The 25,769-nt window shown below is 53.5% G+C and overlaps 7 protein-coding genes across 7 annotated transcripts; 2 read left to right on the top strand and 5 right to left on the bottom strand.

Annotated features, from left to right (window-relative positions):
• Nucleotides 1-1,145: 1,145 nt before the first annotated feature.
• Nucleotides 1,146-1,901, bottom strand: PpBr36_06930 (uncharacterized protein; the record flags this gene model as incomplete). Its single annotated transcript, XM_029894072.1, has 1 exon — nt 1,146-1,901. The coding sequence occupies one exon, from the start codon at nt 1,899-1,901 to the stop codon at nt 1,146-1,148; it is 756 nt and encodes a 251-aa protein (XP_029748422.1).
• Nucleotides 1,902-3,316: 1,415 nt separating this feature from the next.
• PpBr36_06931 (uncharacterized protein) lies at nt 3,317-4,341 on the bottom strand (the record flags this gene model as incomplete). The annotated part of the gene is made up of 2 exons (XM_029894073.1): nt 3,317-3,771; nt 3,912-4,341. The coding sequence occupies 2 exons, from the start codon at nt 4,339-4,341 to the stop codon at nt 3,317-3,319; spliced, it is 885 nt and encodes a 294-aa protein (XP_029748423.1).
• A 549-nt stretch (nt 4,342-4,890) lies between these two features.
• Nucleotides 4,891-6,801, bottom strand: PpBr36_06932 (uncharacterized protein; the record flags this gene model as incomplete). The annotated part of the gene is made up of 1 exon (XM_029894074.1): nt 4,891-6,801. One exon carries the CDS (start codon nt 6,799-6,801, stop codon nt 4,891-4,893), a length of 1,911 nt encoding a protein of 636 aa, XP_029748424.1.
• Nucleotides 6,802-7,499: 698 nt separating this feature from the next.
• PpBr36_06933 (uncharacterized protein) lies at nt 7,500-9,685 on the bottom strand (the record flags this gene model as incomplete). The annotated part of the gene is made up of 3 exons (XM_029894075.1): nt 7,500-7,901; nt 7,992-9,445; nt 9,652-9,685. 3 exons carry the CDS (start codon nt 9,683-9,685, stop codon nt 7,500-7,502), a joined length of 1,890 nt encoding a protein of 629 aa, XP_029748425.1.
• Nucleotides 9,686-11,686: 2,001 nt separating this feature from the next.
• Nucleotides 11,687-13,844, top strand: PpBr36_06934 (uncharacterized protein; the record flags this gene model as incomplete). The annotated part of the gene is made up of 6 exons (XM_029894076.1): nt 11,687-11,956; nt 12,067-12,194; nt 12,288-12,387; nt 12,467-12,605; nt 12,689-12,897; nt 13,017-13,844. Exons 1-6 carry the CDS (start codon nt 11,741-11,743, stop codon nt 13,842-13,844), a joined length of 1,620 nt encoding a protein of 539 aa, XP_029748418.1. The 5' UTR covers nt 11,687-11,740.
• Nucleotides 13,845-14,634: 790 nt separating this feature from the next.
• PpBr36_06935 (uncharacterized protein) lies at nt 14,635-17,730 on the bottom strand (the record flags this gene model as incomplete). Its single annotated transcript, XM_029894077.1, has 2 exons — nt 14,635-17,097; nt 17,173-17,730. The coding sequence occupies 2 exons, from the start codon at nt 17,728-17,730 to the stop codon at nt 14,635-14,637; spliced, it is 3,021 nt and encodes a 1,006-aa protein (XP_029748419.1).
• Nucleotides 17,731-21,111: 3,381 nt separating this feature from the next.
• On the top strand, nt 21,112-23,004 carry PpBr36_06936 (uncharacterized protein; the record flags this gene model as incomplete). Its single annotated transcript, XM_029894078.1, has 1 exon — nt 21,112-23,004. The coding sequence occupies one exon, from the start codon at nt 21,112-21,114 to the stop codon at nt 23,002-23,004; it is 1,893 nt and encodes a 630-aa protein (XP_029748420.1).
• Nucleotides 23,005-25,769: the final 2,765 nt, after the last annotated feature.

Raw genomic sequence — 25,769 nt, forward strand, 5'->3', positions numbered from 1 at the left:
TTCAGTCTCTACCGCCGGGGCATGGTGGACTTGGTCCGGTGGCAGGTAAACCTTTGACCACGACATCATGTGCCGGCGAGAAGCAAACATGGCACAATACAGTGAGAATGGGTGTTCTTTTTTGGATTCAGAGTTAATATATACACCACGATCATGTTTGCCAAGATTAACGAATAACGACCAATGGGTTCGATAGGACTGGGAACAGCCAGCGACAGAAAACTGGACCGTGGCCCCGATTATGGTGATCAAAGCCTTTTCTACAGGCTGTTGCTGCAGGGAGCCAGTCTAGATATACAGAGGGACAGGAGATGGAGAAACTGAGCGGTCATCGGAGCAGCTGGAGTCTACGCATTATAAGCGTAGCTATTGGTTAATAGGCAACTATGGACTTAAGAAACTGACGCGTTACAGAGAGTGTGACAAGTCGATTCAGGCCTGAGAATAGTCGTTCATATATGAAATATATATATATTTAATAAATAACAAAAAAGCATTCAATTTATCCTTTCGCCACCCGCAACGATCATAGCCTTGATTACAAGAGTCCTTGCCAAGCTGTGTAACTGGGGTTTAAAATGGATAAAGATCAAGAAAGTTACTTGGGGGTGCAGGCACACGCAATGAATATGGTAACTAATTTGATAAATTTGCCAGACTAGTGGGAGGCCTTGACGCCATCCGATTCTGCGATATTAGCTCTGGACTTTGATGCTGAGTCATGTAGTTTATATGTCCTTACGTACGATGTATCACCAGTGCGCTTGTGATACCAACTCATCGTGAGGCTGCTTCCTGGAGCATTAGCCTGCCCTCCTCTTCCGGAGTACCTCTTTTCCAGCTTATCTCAAGCTAACAATGAAGCAAAATGGTTTCAAACCCCATTTTATCACATTCACAAACAGTTCAAAAACAGTCGAGTTTATTAGATAGTTAATCCTTTATCACAACTAGCTCTTGACTTTAGATATTCTGCCTATACATTGAAACTTGGAACCTGTCTGTGGCGCCGAAAGCTATGTAGGCTCAATACAAAATCCCTCAAACTTTCCTTCCATGTATGGGCTCCATATGTAACTAGCTATTTCACGCGAGACTAGCCCATCGCTCCGTCATCCCTCTCTGGTTGGCTGCATCTAGTTGGTCTAGAGCGTCTGACGCATGCGCCGAAAGTCTTTGGCTAGAGCCTTGATGGCAGCCTGTGCTTTGCGCGCGTCTTCGATTACGGCCTTGGACTCGTCAGAGCCGTTCTCAAGGCGTTCCTTCATGCTTTTGGCCTCCTCGCGGCTTATTCCGTTGCGCATCAACTCCTCGATCAGGTCCTCGTTGTAGCCTTCGGGGATCTCTGTTCTTTTGAAGCCCCCCTCGCCTGAGCCGTCTGACCCCGTGAGGTCTTCCTCATCTGGGACGACTAGATCGGGGATGCTGTCGAAGGGCGTCTCGATGTCGGTGCCGTCGATGGGGGTGTTCAGGCCGTTCCAGGGAAGCTTCCAGGGGCCGATCTTGGGGCCGAGCTCGTCGTCGCTGGGCGTCGAGGGACTAACCCGCTGTGCCGAGGTGGTGGGCTCGGGCATTTCCTCAACGCCGCCCAATGGTCGGGTGAATTGGAAGGTGGGGCAGGCCACGTCGGGGGCCGTGGCCATGGTAACGGTAGATTTATAGCACGGCTCGGTGGGGGTGGGTTTCAAGGACTCGGTTTGCAGCGCGCGCCAGCTGGTCGTGTTGAGAGCAACGGTGCCGGTGACAAGGGCGGCTGTCATGGACGTCTGGTTGTTTCTGGCGAAGCCGGACCAGCGAGGACCGGTCGGCACTTCCGTGTCCATCCTCCTGGGTGTCCCGGCAGGGGAGGAGTTGGCGGCCCCGAGGGCCAGGGCCAGAGAGATAAAGATGAAGTAGCGCATCTTGAATGAATATTGGAAAGGTTGCTGTGCAAAGATTTTGGAAATATAACGACTTGGCTTGTTGGGATTGAGATGTAGGCGGGGGATCAGAGTCTTTTATACCCAGGAATGTTCCCTCTCACGTCACCTTTTCGGCTGGCCAGGCTGGGCAATGCATAATAAGTTTTGGAACATGCACCTTTCTTGCAGCAGCAGTAAAATCGTGGCTGGGATCAAAACTGTGATATTGCCACTCAGCTGCTCATCAAAACTAAAACTAGCATTAGCAAAGGTTAAAGAGGATAGATCATTGCAGATAGATTCACACGATAAAAGGTGGCTCTATCAGTAGAGCATAGCACCACAAGGATCACATTATACATTTCAACTGCATCTGCGATTGCATCTAGGCGAAAGTATCGTGGAAAAAAGCATGTTGGAGTAGCAAGCTGCATGGCAGATACACCACGACAACAAAGGCATACTGTGGCTATTTCGACTCAAATTGTGTGATTTTTATTTCCTGATGAATTAGTGGTGTGGCACAGAAACTCGGTCCCCCAGAAATAGCGCGAGCCATGTGCAACAACATGCCTTATAGCCGCGTCTGTATCATTCATAAAGTAATGGGCCCACTGGAATTTCCGGTAGCGTTCCCTGAGATGCATTCATAGTTGATGCCTTTGAGATTTTCGTAAAACTAACAAGAGTAGCAGATCAAATTTGCACAAACTTTGCTAGCACTCAACAAGCATGGTTTCATTAACGACACACGATGCTAGAGAAGAAAAAAGAAAGCTTTTTTCCTGCATATCGCCGCTGGTTTAGCCCTCCCACTAGCTCTTTATCACAAATGTCTTTATCGCGGGTGTTTTATCTCGTTTCCCTGCTTCATCTTCCTCTGCTCAAGTGCGCATGTATGTCACCGAGGCGGCCACTTTTTCTAGGACTGTAGGTGGATAGTTTGTCTCTCCTAGTTTATGAACCCGTGGTTGGCCATTTCCCCCTACGTTTTCCTTGAAGGCTTGGCAGTTGCCACATCTGCCACCATATCTTGCACTGCGTGAGACTCCACTTTTGGGATGGGTAGCCAAACCGACGATAGCTCACGACGACTTTTCCGGTTGAATGGATATTTATCTATAATATATTGTTGCCACAAGGTCCCTAGTTTGCGCAATTTCTGACCAACCGGTTCCTACGCATTTGTGGCATATGGTAGTCTCTATTATTATTAGTCAATCCAAGGCAGAGTCAATGGAACGCACAATTTATTGGCTTTCGTAACTGATTCAAGTATATCCAACAAGGGAAAGAGATTTGCCCCAGGGAAATGCAAGAAAGTCGAACAACAACAACAAAAAACCTGATAAAGCACGCTAAACCACCCATCAAACCAAAGAAGCCAAAAAAAAAAAAAAAAAACGCACGCTCCTTCACTGATCCTCAACATCAAACCTGGCCATGATGCACTTGTCCGGCTCCTGCCCAATCTCATAATCGAGATTCATGGTGGCGTGGCCGCCCCTCTGCTTCCAAAACGGCCACTGGCACTTCTTCCTGACGACCTGCATGGCCCACCTGCACTTCTCGCGCTCGACGACGGCGGCCCTGCGCTCCCGGACGCAGTTGTTGACCATCCAGAGGTACACGGGCTTGGAGCTGGTCAGGCGCTTGACGTAGGTGACCTGCTCGCTCCGGTACAGCGTCAGGTTGTCCCAGCTGGCGCAGGCCTCGTCGATGGCCGCGTCGACGAAGCTGTCGAACTCGGCGTGCCCCTGGCAGTAGCACACCACGCCCGGGCCCACCGCTCCGCCCGTCGGGGTCTTGCACGTCTCGGCCGGCCCGGGGGACTTGAAGAGTTCGGGGTTTGGGGGCCGGAAGAGGTCTGCTGGTTGGGTGAAGGCGGATGTTAGCAAGGTTTGAGTTTAGAGCTTTTTTTTTCTGCTTCTAATATCTTTGTGATTCAGGGGCAGACCATGATATGCTGCCCTACTGATAAAAAGCAGGAGAGCGCAAATGCCAACTTACCACTTGGACCAGCTTTAGGACTGTCGCTGGTGGCAGTGCTGGGACTGTCCGTGACCGTAGTGGGACTGCTTCTGGTGCTGGTGCTAGTTATGGTGCTGATGGTTGTACTGATGCTGATGATGGTGCCGGGACTGTTCGCGTCTGTGGAAGGACTGCTGCTGGTGCTGGTGCTGGTGCTGGTGCTGGTGCTGGTACTGGTGCTGGTGCTGGTGCTGATGGTCATGCTGGCGCTGGTGCCATTATTGGTGATGATTTGGGTGCCGTTGCTGGTGCTGTTGCTGCCGCTGATGATTATGATGCTGCTATTTCTGTCATACTCGGTCTCGTTGCAGCTGAGTCTGGCATCGCTGCTCGACTCGAGTAAAGGAGACCCCGCCAGGGCAGGCACTCCAGAGAAAAGGCATATCAATCCGAGTGATATCCAAGGCATTTTTGTCGACTTGCTCGGCACGGAACCGGGGATTTTGGGAAATGATCTGTCGTTGTGTCCCCAGCAATCTTTAAAATGATGGGGATGATCAGAATCGTGTATGAATAAAAGATCAAGTGAGATATTGCAATCTTGCAAAGGCAAGAGGTCTTTTATGGAAACCTTGCGTTCTGCCTTTATGTTTTATTTTTCTTCTTTTGCCGCTTCCTCACATGTATATTTAGTATGCAAGTTTCTATTTCCAAGGTTCATTTATTTATTAATCATGAATGGCTACTTAATGCGGCCGGGGTGGTAACCAACGCAGACGAAAAAAAAAAAAAAAAAAAAAAAAAAAAGCTTATCAAAATCAACTGCGTCAAAGCCCTAATCCAACCACCAGCGGGTGCCTTGAAGTGGCAGGAAACTACAAAGCATGCCGTAGAGGCGATGGATGGCAGCTAGACATGTGATCACAGAGACACAGAACGGGGCAAACCCGGCCTGCAGGGTGCGCACTTTGGTTCTGGAAAAGGAAACAAAAACACATCTTACAGTAAAAAAGGCTAGTTAGTATTTTGCGCTACCACGAAAATGCCACAGCCGCTCGTCTTCTCTTCGACGGTGACAGGCACGCTTCCCCGCCTCCTTGTACGCCAGCAAAGCAGCATCCCGACTCATGACATCGAGACAGCGACTAGCTTCGAGCCGCACCGGGTCCCAGAGAAACTCTTCGAGGAAGGACAGAACACCCAGGATGGCGAACCCAACAGCGACGAAAAAGTTGGCGGCCTCGAGCGGCAGGTAGACGACGGAGCGGTGACCGACGGCGTACCAGACGCAGCGTGCCGCCGCCCACACCATAAATGGCAAGGCGAAGCGGCGCTTGGACACGAGCATGATTAGAACAGTGACAAGGGTTGCGGTATTGACGATGCAAAAGATGATTTGGATCACTGCATAATACCACGACGGGTCGGATCGGGGGCCCGTGGGGTCATGGGTCATGAGAAGCTTCCAGCCCCTAACAGTGCCGCCGTGAAGGGCCTTAAATACAATTCCCAGCGAGACTAGTCGCACCGCGAGGCAAAACACACGTTGTAATATCGCCAACGTTGAGGCCATCAAGGCAACCTTTAGCAAGTCGGAAATTGGCGCAGACATGGCAGCCACGCCATGCGATCTCGAGCCTGGGTAGAAAGTACTCAATAGACCCGAGGCGGCCATCTTTGCGGTAAAAATAAGGGAGGCAAATTGTAGATGGAAAGAAACGTAGGAAGATGGAGGCGTTTCCAGGGTTTCCGACCACAGAAGGTCTGGCCGTGCGAGAGCAACGCGTATATCTGCGACGGGATCATTGCCCAGGAAACCGCCCACAAGAATGTTGAACGACGCGTTGACGAGGACTGCGACAGCAAACAGCAATACCGCGTGACGATATCCACGGCAGACAATGGCCGCTCTAACACGGTACCAGGTGCGCATATTTCTGGCTGCTTCGGATGCCTTCTTCTGGCTCAGTTTTGGTCGATTGGGTGCCGCGCGCAGCATAAATCGTATTAGCGGCAAGGAATACCGTACGTGTTGGACCAGGACAGAAAATCGAAACCGCCAACCTTGGACTTGGGTCTTGGGCCATTTGGTTGTGACAGGCCTGGTCTTGCTTGCGCCGCCCAGCTTGACATCACAGGTGCAGTCGAGCGCCTCTCCTACCATTCCGTTGAGCAGCTCGAAGATTTCAAATTGACGATTTTTGACTAGCTGGGAGTCTATCGTCGTCTCGACCTGGTAGCGAGCCACAAGCTGAGCAGGGTCTGCAAACTCTGTCCAGAGCTGGCGTGCTGCGTCGGCAAGGTCGCCGAGCAGCTGCTGTTCGGACCTCCCCAAAAGCTTCAGGCGCGGGCATTCCGATACGGGGTGGGGACTCAAACGGCAAGCTCCGATCTTGAGGTCATCGACGCGGGTCCGAATTTGAGTGACGGTGGTGCCGTAGTAGTCTCTGATCACCAAACGCCGGAAGAGCTCCACGGCATCGCCCAAACGATCGAGGTCACGTTGTTGCTCGATTCTCTGCAGCAATTCAGCCTCGGCGTGATCCCAGCTGGAGATCAGCGGCTGCGGCTGACCTGCGCTCGTCTTTGTCGGAATGTTGATCCGACTGCGGGCCACACCCTGGGCGACGTCTAGGAGAACACCAAGAGCCATGCGAGCTGCGACGAAGGCCAGGTTATCAATGTCCTCCTCAAGGTCACTCATGCCGAGGATCAATGAGTGTGGAACGGAGTCTGGGTTGGGGTAGCGGGCTGCCAACCACAGTTTGGCCGAGGCTGTTCGACATCTCCATTGCGAAAACGCACTGATGATTGCCGCACGCTCTTCCTCGCCGAGGACGGCCGCGGGTCGCAAGGGTGATGCAATGTGCGCGGTCAACTTGGCGATGCATTTCTGAGCAGTGATCTGATGCGGATTTGAGCGCGACATGGCTGTAGCAGGACAGCGAGGCATGCCTGCTGCAAAATTGGGGTTTGGGTTGCGACAGAATCCATGATCCAAATTAAAACTGAGGGCGGATAATTACAGTCAAGACTAGGCAAAAAAAAAGACGGGGGGTTGTTGGGATGGATTCAAGCTCAATTCGGCTGACTTTTCTAGTTTGGAAAACCACCTCCCTTTTTCCCCTTTCGAGACTGAGAGCTGAATCTTTTGCCTCAGCTATGATACTAATAAACACAGCCTAGTATTACAGCCGCAAATACTGTATGGTTCGTTGTTGCTTTTGCATTCCATTGAGTGCGCCGTCAAGATTGGCTCACGTGATGCTACTAGCCAAGCTCCTCCCCCATAAGTCAATGTGGGGGAGATGGCGTTTTGGGGGTTTCTGGGGAGGATTTTAGGTGAACACCAAAGCACACGGACACACATCGTCTGCCCTCAATTGGCATGCGACACATACAATTAAAACAAACGAAATAAAATACATTAAAGCACCTGGATACTTTGTTTATATGTCGGGCCTGATGGCCATTTATATGTGACCGCCACCAGCATTTTAATATGCATCCCACCCAGATAAACAAAAGAGAGAGAGAGAAAAAGTAGAAAAGAAGAAAAGAAGAAAAAGAGCGATTGTAGGCAGTTCCCCTCCCTTCAGAACCCCACTCTCGTCTTTCCCCTCCCCCTCAAGGCATCTCCTCCAACGCCTTCAACCTATCCGCGTACTGCTCATTCACGTTTGAGTAGTCCTTGACCCCGTACGGCTGCGTCACCTCGCTGAACCAGCCGCCCTTGCGGTGCACGGGCAGGCCCAGGTCGGCCATGAGGGTGTCGAGGAACGGCAGCGCCTCAAACACAAAGTCCGGGTGCTTGGCCCCGTGGTCGTGCGGGTACCGCCACTTGCCCATCCGGTTGTGCAGCACCGTCTCGTACTGCAGGTCCTGGAGCGTCTTTTCCGCTGCCCATGTTTTGGTGTCGCCGCCGTCGTCGTCGTTGCTGATGACGGCGCTCGGGTCGCGTTCCAGCCTGCCGTCAAAGTAGGCACTCACCCAGAGGCCCTGCACGTGGGCTGTTATTGCGTTGCTGAACTGCATATGGGGGCAAAAAAAGAGAGAGACGGTCAGTTTAAGCCGGGGTTGGCACTGCAAAAGAGGAAAAAGTACAGCCCATCAACTTACGTTCATGTTGAACCCAACAAAGGCAATATCCTTGGTCCGCAGGAACCGCGCAGACGGCGGCACCATGAACCGGTGCAACAGGAACGTCGACGTCGGCGAGGTCGGCGTGAGCTTGTCCTCGTCCACCGTGACGCCCTTTTGCTGCGCCAGCGGCACGTACCGCTTGTTGAAGCTCCCCGGGTCCCTGAGGCGCGGAAACCGGGACAAGATCTCGGCGTCGGCGCGCTCAAACAGCCCCCTCTGGCTGGCCAGGTCGGACGGCACCGGCTCCGGGGCGGGGAGGTGCGGCATGCCCAGCTCGGCCTCGATCCCCTCGGGCAGGAACTTGAGCGGCGGCTTGTCCCTCCAGCCCGTGACGCTGACGAAGGCGTCCGACTCGAGCACCGTCCCCTCGCGGTCGGCCAGGTGCACCTTGCGTTGGCTCAGGTGGTCGACGTCGGCAATGTGCACCTTGACGACGCCGCTGCGGACGAGGTCGAAGAAGTCGGTGTCGTAGTTCAGGATGCTGAAGCTGCAGCCGGCGTAGAAGGCGTCGGTCCAGGGCCGGAGCTTGGCCACCTCGGGGTGCGAGTCGAAGCGGCACAGGCTCAGGACGTCGCCTCCCAGGACGTTCCAGAACAGCTTCGTCAGCGCCCTGCCCACCGCCGTGCCGTGGCAGAACCTCCTGGCGGCCTGGTAGCCGCCGTCCTGCGCCCAGACGCAGGGGCTGAACCACGTCAGGAAGCGGACGTTGACGAGCGCCTCGATCCACTTCTTGAACGGCGTCACGAACGAAGGACTCATCCAGCACGGGCCGTGGCCCGACTCGCGAATGACCCAGTCGACGGGGATGCCGCGCGACCCGAAGGCGTACACGGCATCCCACGCGCTCTTGCTGCCTCCCAGCACCGTCGCGCGCCTGGTGCGGCCGGCGTCGAGCGTGTCGGCGTGCTGCTTGAAGTCCCGAGAGTGGAACAGCGGCGCGCCGTAGTTCTCCTGTCCGGCATACCTGGGCATGAACGGGTCGGAGGTCAGGCCGGTCGCGACGATGAGCCGCCTGGTGAATATTTGCGTGGTTGGCAGGTCGCGGTCGGCATCTTGCACGTCATGGCCGCTCTGGACGGTCAAGGTCCAGCCGCCCTCGCCGACCTCGTGCTGTGCGCTCAAGACCCTCGTGCTGCCGCGGAAGAAGGGGTGGATGCCAAAGTGTTTGGCGTACGACACGTGGTAGCGGTTTATGACCTCACCGGGCAGGTACTTGCGGTCGGGGACGCCGTAGTCGTCGGTGAGGGGGAAGTCCGGGAATTCGTAACTGCCTCTGAGGCAGTTACTTTTCAATCCCGGGTACAGTCTGTGCTCGGCCCAAACCCCGCCGATCGTGGGAGACGAGTCCAGGATGGCCAGGGTGTGGTGAGGATGCTGGGCGTGGTACTGCTTTGCAGATCCTAGACCGTACCAGCCTAATCGTCCCGACTCTTTGTGTTAGCCTTTGCGGTCTTTCTCTTTCTCTTTTTTTTGTTGCTTTTGCTTCCCCCCCTTCTTTTGGTCATTTGCTAATCTTGTGTTCTGGGGTGACGGGTACACAAGCTTCGACTGGGGGTACATGAAGTTGCGATTGGATGGGGGGGTGCTACAACATTCTTGATTGCTCTGCCCTCTTATCAAAAAGGTAGGTACTTACCAGCGCCGATAACCACACAATCGAGATGCTCCATGGCTGCAACAGATTTCCTAAGGGGCCATGCAAGGGCCTGGAGAATTGGGCGGCGCCGGCAAGGCTAGTTTGCTTCTTGTCAAGGCTGGCAAACCACCTCAAGGCTGACTAGGAGAAAGTATGTGCACGAACGCAAGCAAGGGCGTTCGGAAAAAGCGTAAGGGTAAGGCTGGTCCGAACCCAGACCACCCTTTACTGGACCGATGTAGTCGAAAAAAAAAAAAAAAAAAAAAAAAAGAATGGGAACAAGCCCAATCGAAAGGTCCAAGCCCAGATCCTAGGCGGGAATTTCAAAAATATTTTATCTTTTTTGTTTATTATTTTTTATAAGAAGATGTCGACAAGACAGGCAGGCACCAATACGTGCAAAACTGCACAAAATTTCCTCGTAAAGTTACTGCTTTCTGACCGGCCAAGCCCGCAAAAGTAAAAGGAATGAAATGTTGCACCCGAAAAAACTCGTCACACGGGAGCGACAAATGAGCGAACCGAGCCGGCTATTATATGCTGTACTGTAAGCTTATAGAACCCCCAAAAGGCTGGGCGAAAACCAACCATGTAGAATCAAGTCTGGCTTTTTTTTTCCTTTTTTTTTTTTTGTCTCTTGCCTGGCTGGGCCTTAGGCGCGGAGGTATAACCGAGAGGAGGGGGCGGCGGAAAGAAAATGACAACAAATGGGGCCGTTGAAGTAAAGCAAGCAACCGAGCTGGTGGGTTACATTGTCGTTTTACTTCTGCATGTAATAGTACAGTACTCTTAGAAAAAAAAAAAAAAAAAAGGAACCGGGAATCAGCGCCTATAGGTCCGAAAAGCCAAACGCGCTACTGCATGCCACCGCACCACCTCCAGGACCTCGTCACAATCTGTCACTCCAATACAGACCCTGGACTTTCAGCCATCTGGATCCCTGGCTTGGCATGCTGGCTGGCTTTTTGGCTTTACGAATGCCTGCCACGTGTGGGAACTATGCCATCCGCGCCACTGCCTGCTTGTCCGGCAGAGGACTTTGAACACTAGGCTAGACTTAGTATAGAGTTTTTTGTTTCTTTTCTTTTGGCAGTAGTCAATAGTGATAGACAGCCAGTTTGGCCAGATCTTTGTGTGCTCTGGACAGGCTGACACCCCTATGTGTCGACTCCAAGGGGATCGTCGAGAAGAAAAAGAGTAGAGCCCCCAAAATACGATGATTGGTGTCCATGTTTCCCATGTCGAAGGGCTGGCTTTCTTTGCCCGCCTATCACTTTTTTTTCAGTTTTCTTAAGTCTCCTAATAACACGCAATCCCAACATGAGGTACGTGGCTGGTTGGTCCCTGCCGCACATTATGTCCAACATGCCACAAAACATCCTGGGCTGGCACAGGGAATGTAGGTAGTTATCAAGCCCTCTCGCCACCATCGTGGGTTTTTAGTACGTTATTCCCCTCCACAAACCCCGATTTCCACACCCGCAAATAAACAGCCTGCCTCCCGTCCATCCGTCTGTTCCCCACGCCAAAAAAAAAAAAAGGGACAGCCGACTTTTGAGCACGGCCGCTTGACCAGATTGCGGGAACTAGACATACCGTCGTCTGCACCCAAGCTCTGTTTATAGGGCTTGACACTTTTGTCCTGGTCCGTCCGAGTGCTCTCGTTACACAGGCACTAGAGCACATCCTCTCCCTTGTCTATCTAGCCTCCCCGGTCTAGACCAGAGGTAGGGATGTTCAGCTGGTTCGCAGTATTTTCCTAGATCTTTGTCGCGGTTTAGCTTTTTCTCTTGTGGTTCATCATTAGAGAGACTCGATTCTTGTCTCTGCAGTATCCTTTCAGTTGAATGAAACCAAAATAGATCTCAACATCGGTTAGTTGACCCCCTTTTTTTTCTTATTGTTGGCTTAATAACCGGTGTCGCTACCTTTTCGAGCCCCAAAGAGAGAGAAAAAAAGCCCTTTTTCAACGATGCCGGCACTATCTACCGTTGCTCCCCCCCTTCCTCCCTCCCACTTGTACTAACTTGAACACAGAGAAACTTGGCCCGGCACAGATACGCATCTGGGCAGACGACCTCTGGACATTATGAGTTCGGCCGTCAACATGTCAGACCCGTCGGCGGTGGCGGCCATGATGGCGGAGCAGGCGGCGGCCATGGCGGCTGTCAAGTCGTTCAACATCGAGGCCTTTACCCTCATGGGCATTGCGCTCTTGGCAACATCCCTGAGGACGTACTCGCGTGCCAGCACCGTTGGCTTTTCAAACTTTCAGGCCGACGACTACCTCGTCTGGGTTGGCACGGTAAGGCTGCCGATGCCGTGCATATCTCGGGCTCTTTTATTTTTGACGAGGACCAGCTGACCGTTTGTGTGTCTTTTTTTTTTTTTGTTCTTACATTGCAAATTAATTAGGTGGGCCATTGCTTTGAGACTGGTCTGGCTTACTCGGTTGGTGAACACGCCCACGGCCTCGCCAACGATGCCATAAGCCCCGAGGGTAGGGCTACTCTGAGCCCCGACAGTCCCGAATATCAGATGCGGTACGTGGCCGGTTGACTCTGGGGTCAACTCTGAAGGCAGAAAAAAATATGCCTGTCCTCTTGCTAACCCATACCTTGGGTTTAACTTGGTAGCGTCCTCGGTTCCAAGATCCAGTTATGGGGATGGTCGACTTATGCGACCCTGCTTTGGAGTCTGAAGGCATCCATGTGCACCTTTTTCCTGCGCTTGACGGTAAGACTTATTCGCCTGACAAATCAAAAAGCACTCTACAATTCCGACCAGCTCACTGATCCGATATACCCCGTGCCAGGATGGACTCCACGTGTACAAGTCGAGGATTTACATTGGCTTCGGCTTCATCTTCTTTTCGTGGCTCACGCTCGCCCTGACGCTGCTGTCCAGCTGTCGCCCGTTCCACAACTACTGGCAAATCAATCCCGACCCTGGACGTATGTGAAAAGAAACCTGTTTTGTTTTTTTTTCATCTGGAGACTGGCAAAGGCTGACAAAACAAAAAAAACCCAACCATCAGGATACTGTCACCCTGCCGTGTCGCCCGCTCTCATCTGGACGTTTTTGTCCATGAACGTCAGCACGGATCTGTACCTAATCTCGATCCCGATGCCCCTCCTCTTCACGGCCAACGTGACGTGGCGGAAGCGCCTGGCCCTGGTGAGCGTGTTTTGCTGTGGACTGTTTGTCACGGCGGCCGCCATCCTGCGAGTGATACTTATTGTCAGCGTGAGTACTTTTTCTTCTCTCTCTCTCTCTCTCTCTTTTTTCCGCCCTAGGAACCACAAAAAGAAAAGAAATCTAACCTCCCCCAAACAAAACGAAACCAAAAAAAAAAAAAAAAACAGGACCTCAAAAACGGCGCCTTCCTAGCCGGATCCTGGGCCGTGCGCGAAACCTTCGTGGCCGTGATAACCACCAACATGCCGATGCTGTTCCCGCTGTTCCGGCGGTGGCTGAACCCGTTCCTGGGCCGCATCTCGTCGTCGCTGGGCACGTACGGGTACCGGGGCAAATCGACCGGCGGGGGCGCGTCGTCGCGCAACAACAACAACAACCACAACCACCACCTGCCGCCGCACCAGCGCGCCATCCAGACGGTCGGCATGCAGCGCATGCGCAAGCAGCCGCAGCACAGCCTGAACCACATCACCAACCTGAGCGTGACGTACGCCAACGAGTCCGAGGAGCGCATCTACGAGCTGCACGACGTCGGCGCCGGCGCCGGCAACAAGCCGGCCGGCACGGGCGTGGTGACCGAGATCATCGGCGGGGTCGGCCGCGACGACAAGGGGATCAAGGTCGGCCGTGGCACCGACGACGACGGCGACGACGACGACGACGACCACCGCAGCGAGGAGCAGGATCGCCTCAGCGACCTCAGCAGCGAGCTGTTGTCGTCGTCGCCGCCCCCCGCCGCCATCGGCATCCAGAGGCGCGTCGAGATCGTCGTCGAGGAGGAGCAGCACGAGATCCCCGCGGGTGCGGCCGGCAATCAGGCCGACCGCGTGCTGGGCGGCAACTTTGTCGCCGTGTCTTCGGGGGGCGGGCCCGTCGTGGGTGCGGCCGGCAGCGGCAGGAATAGGAGCAGCACCGTCGAGAGCAGGAGTCCTGGCGCCGCGCGGACCAGTTATTTTGCCGACCACGTCAAGTCGGAAAACTACAACCGGATATGATTATGGGAGGTTTGGGTCAAGGAGGCGTGTACGAGTAAATAAGAAGAAAACAAAAAACGATGACTGGCGGAAACTGATAACAAACCTTGTACAAGACTGTCAAAATAATAACGAATCCGGAAGAATATCCTAAAATAATAATGAACTACTATACGCAACAAATGCAATTGAATCAAACCCCCCAATTTGTGTAAGCTGACTACGTTAAATGCTTGAAATTCATCTAGCTTCAGCTTTAGCTAGCCTAAATTTTCTACCCGAGCCGCAACATCCCCTTTGCTTTTATCCGGTCAAGTAGACCCAGACAAAATTCCTTACAAAAAAAGGCTGCCTGTCCAACGCGTGGCGGCTAAATAAAACCTGAGTTTTTATGTCTTGTTGTCCCCATCTTTGCAGAAAAAAAAAGTCAACCGGACTCCTACGGAAATTCCGCCAGCAACGCTTCCAAATAAACCCAGAAATAAAAAGTTCGACAAAGGAGAAATGACTGGAATAAAAAAAAAAAAAAAAAAAAAAAAAAGCAAACGCTGCTTCAAAAAGATCTCGCCGGCTTAATCCAAACAGCGCCTAATCACAAATACTCCAAACAAATCCAGCCAGCAACCCAACTCACAACGCCTGGCCATAACAATCTGGCATCAACCCATCTTAGGTTTGGCTTATTGAGCCACATTGCCCGGCATTTTGTTCCGTCAAAATCACATCAGGGAAACTTCCTCAGCCTCCAGTCTGACGGGGCATTCCTCAATCTCCTGCCCTTGTCGTGCTGTGTACGCCCAGCGCTGAGCCCCTAGCCAGCGCGGTTGCGCAGACTCCCAACTCTTCCCAAGCCACCCAACCAGCCCCGCTTCCGTCCGCCATTGCCGGGCGAATCGGTGTTCGTAGGCGGAGACGTGACCGCCGGCGACTGAGGGGGGACGGCCACCTGCGGCGACAATGGCGCACCGCTGCTGCCATACTCGTCCATCACATCCTCAAGCCCGGGCGTCAGAGAACCCCTCCTGGTCGATACGGAGCCGCCACCGCCATGTTGGTTTGGATTGCGCATGATTGGCGGGGGCGTTGCGCTCGAAAGACCCTCATCCGCCAAGTCCGAGCGACGTCCCCAGGACGGCATTCCAATGTTCACGTGCTCGTTTGCAGCCACAGCCACAGAGTTGGGCGACATTGGCGGGGGATAAGCGTTGCGAAGGGAAACCTCGGATGGCGGCGCACTGGATGAACCCGTTTCCCTCTCCTTGTCGACGGCCCCAGTACTGCGACGGAACAAGTTCAAACCGCTCAGGCGTCGTGCGTGCTGCTGCTGGGAGCCGGAAATCGGCGGATAGTGACGTTTGCTAGGATCCGGAGTGTTGCCGGTCGGAGGTGATGCAAGAGTCGGAGTCGGGGGCGCCTGGACGCTATAATCCACACTGTTGCTTCGTGACATGCTGCTGCGCACCGGCGACTTGCGAAGCTTCCCGTTGGCAGGGGCCTGGCGAGACGGAGGGCGAGTCACAATGGGACTGGATCCGGTTCGGGCATGAAGGCTTGACCGCCGAGGTGGCGGCGGTACCGTTGTGGAGGCCGAGGGCCCAGGAGATGCGAGACCAGAACCGAAAAAGCCCGCCTGAGGGGTGGGCAGCGATGCGCCTAGGGCATCGAGCGCATGTGATGTCGGAGGAGAGGTCGTGCCCGCGCCGAGGAAGCCAGCTCCACCAAGGTTTCCAAACATGGCTTCGCTAGCCCACCCACCAGAACCGTTCGCTGCACGAGGGAAGGCGAAAAGGTCCGGAGACACGCGGCCACCCAGATCATCGCCGTTGTCCATGTTAACAGCAGCAGCATTATGCGGGAAAGCGCGGTTCGGCTTCAGACCTTCGCGCATCCAGTAGTCATACGTCGAGACTGTCGCGCCGTCGTTGACATTGTCGTCGTCGGAGCTGTCTGAGCCCCATCCGTTCTCGTCCCTGATGTCCTTGGATGTGGTTGTGTCACTTGCGGAGCGAGGACGCATCGGAATAGTCGTCTGGGAGCCTGTATACAGGCTCTTTTGCGAATTCTCCAAACCCTTCCTCCCGTTGAAGGCAGACACTGAAGCAGCCTGGCTCGCCGCTTCTCCCATTGTAGTTTGGCTGCTCGACCTAGAGTTTGTGCTCTCCGCCGTGGCCGGCTGGTTACGATCACTGGGGCCAATATCATGTTGTTGAATCGACGCAGCGGGCTGCGAGAGCGTGTCATTAGAGTTCTTGAACCGCCGCAAAGTCGAAGTCGAGATGGTATCTGGCGTGGGTGGCAATGCAGCACCCAAATCCCTGGGACCGTCTGTCATGACCCTTCGCAATGCCTCTCTTTTCTCCTGTTTCATACGCTGACGAGCCTGCTGCTGTTGTTCCAAGGTCATCGCTGGTAGTTGCGGGCTGCTGTACTCGTTCCTTTGATTCGCCGGGGTACCGCCGTTAGCGGCCGACAGATCGCTCAACATGGACGAGTCATGATATTGTAATCTCCGCTGGAGGTTTGACAGCGGGGAGCGATCAGAAACTTCGCCAATCGAAAATGATCCGGATGGACCCCGCGAAGCAGAGCCAGAGCTGTATCGACGATTTCTGGTGGGCGTAATGGCCCGTGGAATCGCGGCGGGAGGGTTCCTTGTTGTCTCATATTCCGTGGACCTTTCCGGGGGCGAGGACGAGCTGTTCAGGAACGGCTTTTGTCCGTAGACGCTGACAAAGGAGCTTTCGCTAAGAACACTCAGACTGGGCGTGGACATCAACTTATGATCCGGCGCATCATCGTCGTTCATGGCAGAATCCGAAGCGCGCTTAAAGCTCAGGGTGCTGGCACGTGGTGCAAGATAAGCATTCCGCAGGTTTTCTGTCTTCTCGCTCGGATCGTTCAAGAAGCTCGGCATCCTGGTGAGTGCGCCCTCGTCAGAGTCTTCGGGCTCGGGCAGTTGGTCGTAGGTTTCGGCACTCAGGGATCTGATGATATCGCGTTCCTTCTGAAGCTTTTCGACCGTCGCCTCCAGGCTGACAATCATAGCCACGGCATCGCGGATGGCATCGTCTCGCTTCTCCAACTCTTGAACGAGCCTGTCGTTCACCTCCTCCACCTCTTTCTTCTGAGACTTTAGTTCGCCAACGGTGGACTGCAGCTTGTCAACTGTGGATTTTAGACCGGCCACTTCAGCCTCGAGTTTCGGCATCAATTCACGACGTTTAGACAGTTCGAATTTCAGGTCAAAGTTTTCGTTTAGTACACTCTCGAGCTTCTGTAGATCCGACGAACTGCATGGTTAGCGACAGGACCATTTGACACAAGGCTCTTTGTGGCAAGCATGACTGACCAGCTCCGAGGCTCGCAGACCCACGGCCTTCCTTCTCGCCGCATCATGGCCGCTGCTTGAGCGCGGTCGGGGTCCATCGGAAGTGGAAGCACGAACGGGAGAGCTCTGAAGGGCTTGCATGTGCCTGTCGGAAGTGCTCATCGTGTCATTGCTACCGGCGCGGCTGGAACCCGACCGCAGGGTTTCTGACCTCCTTTCTTGTCGCAATCTCTCCTGCAAGTAGCTGGATATGGCGGGCGTGTTTTGTCTAGGGTCGTCGGGGTTCGGGGTTCTCGACATACGAGAAGATGCAGGTCGGTCGCTGCCCAGCGAGGCACGGCTCGAATGTTTTAACCTGGGATAGTTTTGCGTCTTTTGGGGAGAGTGGGGAGACTGGAGGTTGCTGGACGAGCTGTTGTTGCTGTGGGATGCGAAACGACTGTTGGATGTGCTGTTGCTCGATCGGGAAGAAGCATGGTGTAGCTGGGCGGCGGGAGGATTTGAGGAGCCCGATGGGAGCGAGTGACGAGAAGACCGATCCCGCGGGTAGGACTGCCCGACGTGCGGTGAGCCCGTCATTGTGAGACGTGACAATGGCAGCAAACGGCAAGACAGGCCCAACAGTCAAGTCTAGGTACCGTTTCCGCCGGGTCCACCATGCGTAACTGACGTCTGCTGCAGATCTGAGATTTGCTTCTTGTTTTACCGCAGGGAAGACGCGGGCGCCCGGATACAATGTCTCAGTCGGCCATTCAGAAGGGAGCTTTGAGAAGCTGCAGAAGGAAAATGTATCGACTTTTTTTTTTTTTTTGTTTTGTTTTGGACTAGTCGACGCTAGGGATGCTGTGGCGCTTGCTTGTTGGCTTGGACAAGTCGACACGTACGTAGGTGGTATTTTGGTCGCAATCCTTCCAGGGCCGACTTGTCGACAGGATGACAGGGAAATGACCGAAAACAAAAAAAGAAAAGAAACCAAGTGTCAATAATCAGATATCAATTGGATTCAGCTGCTCGGCAGGGCAAAAATCCCAAAAATGTCGTCTGAAATCCTTGCCCGGCTCCCGGTCCCTGGGCGAAAAGCGTGGTTCGGGGGGCAACGGGCGGATGAGTGCCGGTCGTTGGGCAAAAGTGATTTTTCGTTTGCTCGCACGTCCTTAATGCAAAAAAGATACTAATGAATGTGCTGTGCTATGTGTCGTTGGCTTTGCGCGCATGCATCTGACATGGGTAGATGCAGGTGGCGCGTGATTGGCAACTTTGAGGAGGAGGTGCCTAAAAGGTTAGGTCTAGACTACCTTGGTCAAGTTGGCAGCGCGACAATCAAAGGGACAAAAAATGTGAGGCGGGAGAGAGAGAGAGAGAGAGAGGCAGGGCGAGCAGCTTGTGGTACTTTGTTGTATGTCGTTTTGTTGTTACTCGTGTACCACAATCTTGAGTTTTCAAGTCAATTGATCGAGGAGTGGTCGCCGGCCATTGGAGTATGAGCCACGATCAATTGTACGTCACCCGGTGCCAAGGAATGTTGATTGTTGACTGCCGATATCCACGAAGGAATGTCACCGTCGTTGCGCTGGTACTTATTGCCAGGATCAACCGATCGCAAGCAACGTCGCGAAAGAGGGGTCTTGTGAGAGGACGTGTAAGAGGTAGGGGTTTGAGTAGAAGTGCAGAAAACAAAACAAAGAGAATACAATTATACGGAAGCTGCCGTAATCTCAAAAAGCTAACCCGTGTTAGCTTTGCCACAGTCGGCTGGTGACGACAGCGATGAAGATGAAGAGTTGGGACATTGATCAAGCACGACGTGACGGAAAGTCTCAATTGAAGTTCTCATTACCTAAGGTAGGCTAAGGTACCTTGCCACCACGCCAAAGATGGGTCTAGTGCTAGGTACCCGTGCGGGATATGTAGGTACCGCCCCCTTGGGCTCTTGCTACTGTAGAGTTTCCCCTGGGTGGATGCTTGTTTGAGCTCGAACCAAGCTAAAAACAGCCCAGTGGAAGTGGCTCTGACAGGAGATCCAATCTTAATCGGGAGCATCTTGTTATCCGGGGCATGCACAATTCAGGAGATACCTAATACTACATCTACTGCTAAATGTGATTTGTGCATCAACCGTAAATGACTCCCAGGTTTCTGGGGGAGAAAGAAGCAGCCAAGAACACGCTAGTTTCGATACGCCTGTGATGCCCAATATATAACGAGAATTACTATTGCATGCAGGTAGTCACAGAAGATATTTTGTTCATTTCTAGGGTGTGATTTTTGATTGCTTCTGCTTTTGGTTTTGCTTTTGGTTTCGCTATTGAAAGCGTCCCAAGGTTCCTCATCTTGGATGGGATGCACAAAGAGCGAGCAAACATCCGATGCAGATTGACTCTTGTCACAAAACAAAATTTTGCCCTTGGCTGCCCAATACCGCCACTACTGCCACCCGACCAAGATTGACAGGGATCCGTGCCTAGATTTATTGGCTTAAAAACTGGCACAATTTACAAAGAAGCCCCTCAACAAATGCAACCTGCACAACTTGATTGCTACCACGCAGCAATGTAATTACTGTAGCTTCGGTTCTCGCTGATGGCTTTTTATCGGTTTATCCCGCTGAGCGAGTGAGAGCCCTTCCCTTTCCTTGGCTTTTAGATACTGCGCGGCCCCCTGAGTTTTGCAGGGTCTGCATTGTTCCTCCACTCCACTCGAGTCTCAGCCCATCCAGTCAGAGACAAGACCTTTAGCTGCGCGTTTCTCTGTTTTAAAAGACCCCTGAAAACACGACGCGTGTAAACCCCTGTCTGTCACCAGAACCCGTCCGCGAGGGGTTGAATTTTTAAGGCGATTGATTGCAGTGGTCGAGGTGCCAGAAAAAAAAAAAAGAAAAAAAAAAAAAAAAAAAGGAAAGCGGTTGCAGCTGAACCTGTCTGACTCTTAACAATGCCCCTCCAGCCATCCGATTTCTTAAAGTAAGGAGCGGGGTTGTCTGTCTGTGTCTACCGTCTACCAGCTCAAGTTGTTCGTTCGCGCGTTGGAACTATCGATGACGCCCCGAAGCCCCATCAAGCCATCTATCTCGCTTCCGATGGTCTACCACGGAATTAGTTACGTAGGTGCTAACTTAGGTAATCATCAAGAGGGAAGGGTCCTACAGTATATTCCGGAAGGGTCGCAGAAAGAACAGGGACAAAAAGGCTCACGGATCTTGCCGCGGTCCAGTCTCCAGATGTGGGCGGCAAGACACCACAATGTGTTTGACTAGCCTTGTCTTGGAATAAGCGCGTCAGTCCGGTTGTGACTCCTTTTTTTGGGGGGGTTTTTAAGAAACATATTCTCCATGTCGATATCCGACAGAAACTTTTGACGATGCACAGACTTTTTTTTTTTTTTTTTTTTTTTTTTTTTTTTTTTTTTTTTTTTTTTTTATGGTCGCAGGAAAAGCCATCTTTCGATTGGTAGGAGCGATTCTACATGGGCAGGCCTGAGCTTTGAAAGCCAACCGCCGATTACTTTGCACGTCACTCTGTGCGACAGAATGAGCGACCGAAGAGGTGGCCTTCAGGAAAATAGCTCAAGAACCGTAGCGCTCATAATTTACATGCCGATGCGCGGGCACCTCCATTTTATGGCGAAGGAGGAGCATCGTCGCCGAATTCTGATGCCGGCGGCGTACCGCTCCAATAGCAAAGGGCAGAGTACTCTGATGATATCGCCGTCGCGCGGGGTTCGACACCATCTCACCAAGAGCAGTGCATCCCGAGTGGCACAAATGAGCATCGTATCCATCTATCAGCACGCAGCAGATATTAGGATGAGCTAGTCGGGTGAAAAACACGGCAGGCATTCATTTCTGTAGATGAAAACATCATGACCATCGAGAAAGAAAAAGTACAAGAATGACATGTTGTGCGCTAGATGACGCTCAACATGATGCTGGGTGATACACACAGGTAAATGTAATATACCAAGATGTCCCCGATTTTTACTATAGCCATTTGGGCTACACTACTGTCCACCATTGCATCTCTCACGTTCCCGTATGAGAACGTTCAGCTTGATCTCGCAGAGACTTTGTCTTTTCCGTCTGTCGCATTTGGTGACGCCACAAGCCCTATCCCTCAGCAGCCTTCCTGCAAATCATATCCAGGAGAACCTGGCTGGCCCTCAGACGCAGACTGGTCCCGTCTCAACGCCACGGTCAACGGTCGCCTCCTGAAGCCCCGGCCGCTCGGTGCAGTGTGCGCACCTTCTCATCCGGCCTATGACCGTACCAGATGCAACACGCTGGTCCGCAGCCTCCCTGGCACGCGCACGCTGCTCGACGACCCCTTGACGGTGCTGACGGTGTACCTCCAAGGCGACAGCTGCCCCATCTCCACGTCGAGCACGAAACCGTGCACCCAGGGCGGGTTCCCCGTCTACGTCGTCAACGCCAGCACGGTCGCGCACGTCCAGGCGGCCGTCAACTTTGCCCGCAACCGCAACATCAGGCTCATAGTCAAGAACACGGGACACGACTTTGGCGGCCGCTCTGCCGGCGCCGGTGCCCTCAGCATCTGGACCCATCACCTCAAGTCCGCAACCTACCTGGCCAATTACACGACGGACTCGCCGGCGTACGCGGGCAAGGCGGTTCATCTAGGCGCCGGGCTCGAGGCCTGGGAGCTGTCGGACCTCATGGTGGACCATCGCATCGCGCTCGCGGCTCCGGGGTTCCCGACTGTGGGCGCCGTTGGTGGGTGGATGCTCGGCGGCGGCCACGGCACCGTCACGTCGACGCTGGGGCTCGGGGCCGACCAAGCCCTGTCGCTCAACGTCGTCACGGCCGATGGGCGGTTCGTCACGGCCGACGCGACGCAAAACGCGGACCTCTTCTGGGCGCTGCGGGGCAGCGGCGTCGGCCCGGCGTTCGGCGTGGTCACCTCGGCCGTGGTGCGGGCGCACGAGCCCCTCTCGGTGGTCAGGGTGTCGCTGCAGTGGCTGACGGGGCCCGGCTACGACCCCAGAAGCAACCCCAGCCCCGTGGTGGACAGGGACGCCTTTTGGCGCGCCGTCTCGGCCTACTACCGCTTCGGCATCGCGGTCGGGGATGCCGGCGGCGTCGACTTTGGGTACATCCGCAACCGCGGCAACGGCAGCTTCAGCTTCGACACGGGGCTGACTTTCCCCAACAAATCGCCCCGGGAGGTGTTTGATCTCCTCGCGCCGCTGTACGCAGATCTGCGGTCCGCCGGAGTAAACGTCACCAACCGCGTCCCGGCGGCGGCGAGCCCCTACGCGAGCAGACGAGCCGGCACGGGCGCGGCGCTGGGCAACGCGCGGTACTCGTCGAGGCTCTGGCCACGGTCGCTGTGGGCCGACGACGACGACGACGACGGAAAGGGCTTCGCGGCGGCCATGGCGGCGGTGCGGGCCAGCGTGCAGGAGGGCGGCTACACGTTCCACGGACTGCTGATGGCGGCGCGGCCGTCGGTGGGGGACCTGGCCAACAACTCGGTCAGTCCCGGCTGGCGGGCGGCGGCGATGCACGCCTCGGTGCAGGACGACACGGCGCTGGCGGACCTGTCGCCCGAGGCGTGGCACGCGGCCAACGAGCGCGTGCTGCACTACTCGGCCGCCATCAGGGCCGCGACGCCGGGCGGGGGCGCGTACGTCAACGAGGGGGACTCGCTGGAGTCGGGCTGGCAGGACAACTTTTACGGGCTGGACGGCAGCTACGCCCGCCTGCTGCGCGTCAAGACGGCGCTCGACCCCTGGGACGTGTTCTGGGCGCCGACGGCGGTGGGGAGCGAGGGCTGGGAGGTGCGGACTGAGGATGGGACGCCCACGCAGAACGGGAGGCTGTGTCGTGTCGGGTCATAGGTGAGGCCGGAGCACTCGGGCGGCGCCGTGGTCTATGCTGTTGTGGTCTTGGGGCTGGTACCATTTTTTTTTTCTCTCTCTCTCTCTCTCTTTTTTTTGTTCCCATCTCCTGACGATCCTCCAACGCTTTCTGTGACGGGCGGGTCGGATTTCACTTCCCGAAGGTAAAACATATTGCATGCATGAGCAGCCTTGAACAGCGTCCGATTTCCAAGTCAAGTCCGCATAGTCTGCATAGTTTGACGATTGTCGATCCGAATCTCGGAAATTTATGCCATCTGGACTTTTTGTTCTTTCTTTTTTTTCTTCTTTCTTCTTTCTCCTTGTCCTCATGCCCAACAGTCTCGAAACAGAGAGCATGAACTTTCTTCCAAGTCAGATCCCGACCCGATCCATAATCACCTCCAGGGGACAGCCACAGCAGTGGAGAAATACGGGAACGTGTCGACTCGGTCGAGCCAGCAAAACCCTGGCGGGCCGTGCAATGCGGAGAAGACCTGAGAATGATCGTCCCAAACCTGGAGCCAAACAGGCAATTGCGCACGACTCGTGCGAGCCGCCAACACTGCAGTCTACAACTACCGATGGCAGCACAAGGAGGGCTATAGCACAATGTCGACTATGCCCCGCCGAGCAAATGTATGACAAGACAGAAACAGTTGTTCTATATCTAGGTTGGCCTGCTATTTTTTTTATTTTATTCGCAGTTGCTGTATTGCAGACAGGGATCCCACGGTTTGCATGATTCCCGCAAGTCTTGGAGGTCAGCCAGGCTGGTGATATAGATGCACTGTAGCAAAAGACGAGGCGACTTAGATTTCTGGAGAGTACTCTATATGATTGCTTCATTGACTTGGTATAATCAACCTCAACGTTCGATTTACATGGACGCTTTGATGCTTGTGGCATGATATTTGGCTCGTAACCTGATTTTCAACGGCACCGGTGTGGGACAGACTCTTGACACCGGCTGTCAATGTTGCAGCCAAAGTCAATGGTCGTCAACCAGTATACCATTGGGGATGGGGATGGACCTTGTATTGCTGTCAGTGGGCATAAAGATTCGAACCAACAAAACCCACGTGTGACAAAAGTTTACCAAGTTTGGGTGAAAATTTTCCTGAAATAAAGTTGCAAGCATGATTGTTGATATTGGACTGTAATGGGGTTTGAGAATAAAGAATGGGAGGTAAGGAGAGAGAGGAAAGAAAATGAGAGAACAAAATGTTGAATAAACGAATAAATAAATAAATCAATCAATGTAACGAACGACTGTCATCGGCTTTGCAAAGCCGTGCATTCGGCTCTTGCCAGGACGTAAATTTCCGCCCGCGAGCTACCAATTGACCAAAGGTTCCGAACATCCCGGACGAGTTAATTAGTATTGAATGCCAATCGAAATCACCAGAATCAATTTTCTTTCCCTTTTTCTATGGCTCTCCAGTAGATACGCACAGGCTCGAAGCTTGGTATCGCCGAGCAGAAATACCTTTCCCCACAGGGAGACGAAGAAGTCTCCTATTCCGGCGATGCGACAGCACTAGACCACTGTGGGAACCCGGGAGCGAGATACACACGAGCGATTACGCAGGCCAGGCTGGGTCGGGTTGTTCGGGGGGTTTGGGTTTGGTGGCTCACCTTCACCGTGGTGACCAATTTTGTCAATTTTATTCATCAGCGTGCCGAGATGCAATCGAGCTACGGGAACCCAAAAACGAAAGAAAAGAAAAAAAAAATGCCTGCACAAGTAGAAAACCCCGGAGTGCATGCGCCCATTTTTGTGGCTCCTCGCTGTGACGATACCACCGCGTATAGTATGATTGGCAACCTCGGTAGCGAATGGATTATTGGTGGGACTGCATCTCGCTCCCAGGCACAGTCCATGGTCCCTTGTTTTTCTTTTTTGTGCTGGACCTAGGCAAGATAGGGCAGGGAATGCTGAACGAGGGGGCAGAGAAAGGAGACTCGCTCCATCAGCCAACGGTCAAGGCAAGATATGTATCTCACAATTCGATGTTTATTTTTTTCTCTTTTCTCTCTTTGCTCACGATCCTGATCAAGATCGCGATTGCGGCTCTGATTGATTTTCAAGCGGCAATCTATTCGAAACATCTGCTAGCTCCAAAAAAGATTCAGGTGTTGCCGTTCGAACGAAACAGAACCAGACCCAAAAAAGGCATCTGATGTAACCAGGAACAACCCAGGCTCGTGCGCATCACAAAATCCCTACCCACCGTTGGATTCATTGTGGAGCCGGCGAAGACTCAAGAGTCCGCAAAAAAGCCCCTCTTTTGCTCTCTCTCGCTCGAGGGCCAACCAACCAAATTGAATTCACCAAGTAGTAGTATTATTATCACTGTTACTGTTACGATGCTTTCGTAGATTGTGGACTTGGCGACGGCGAGTCTGGCCAGAGTAGTAGGCCCGTGGGTGCCCAGCATTCTACTGTAGTGTACGTACGGCTTGTGGGCGACAGAAGTTTGTTTGTTTTACTCCATCTGCGTGTGATTAATTGATTGTATTTGTTTTAATTGGCATTCGCTTTGTTTTACTTGCGTCTGGCAGGCACTATTTTTCTTTTTTTTTCCTCTTCTGACGTGAGATGGCTATTTTTATATGTCCACGACAAGTCGCCGGCACTAATTCGTGAGCGTGACTCCGGGTCTCGGAACCGAAATTCTCTAGTTAGATAGGCAAAACAACGCCATCAGCAGAACCAGAACTACGGCAAGGATATCCACGAGGCAAAGATATCCTCTATACCC

The sequence above is a fragment of the Pyricularia pennisetigena genome, chromosome 1 (assembly GCF_004337985.1).
Source record: "Pyricularia pennisetigena strain Br36 chromosome 1, whole genome shotgun sequence".
NCBI classification, from domain to species: Eukaryota; Fungi; Ascomycota; class Sordariomycetes; order Magnaporthales; family Pyriculariaceae; genus Pyricularia; species Pyricularia pennisetigena.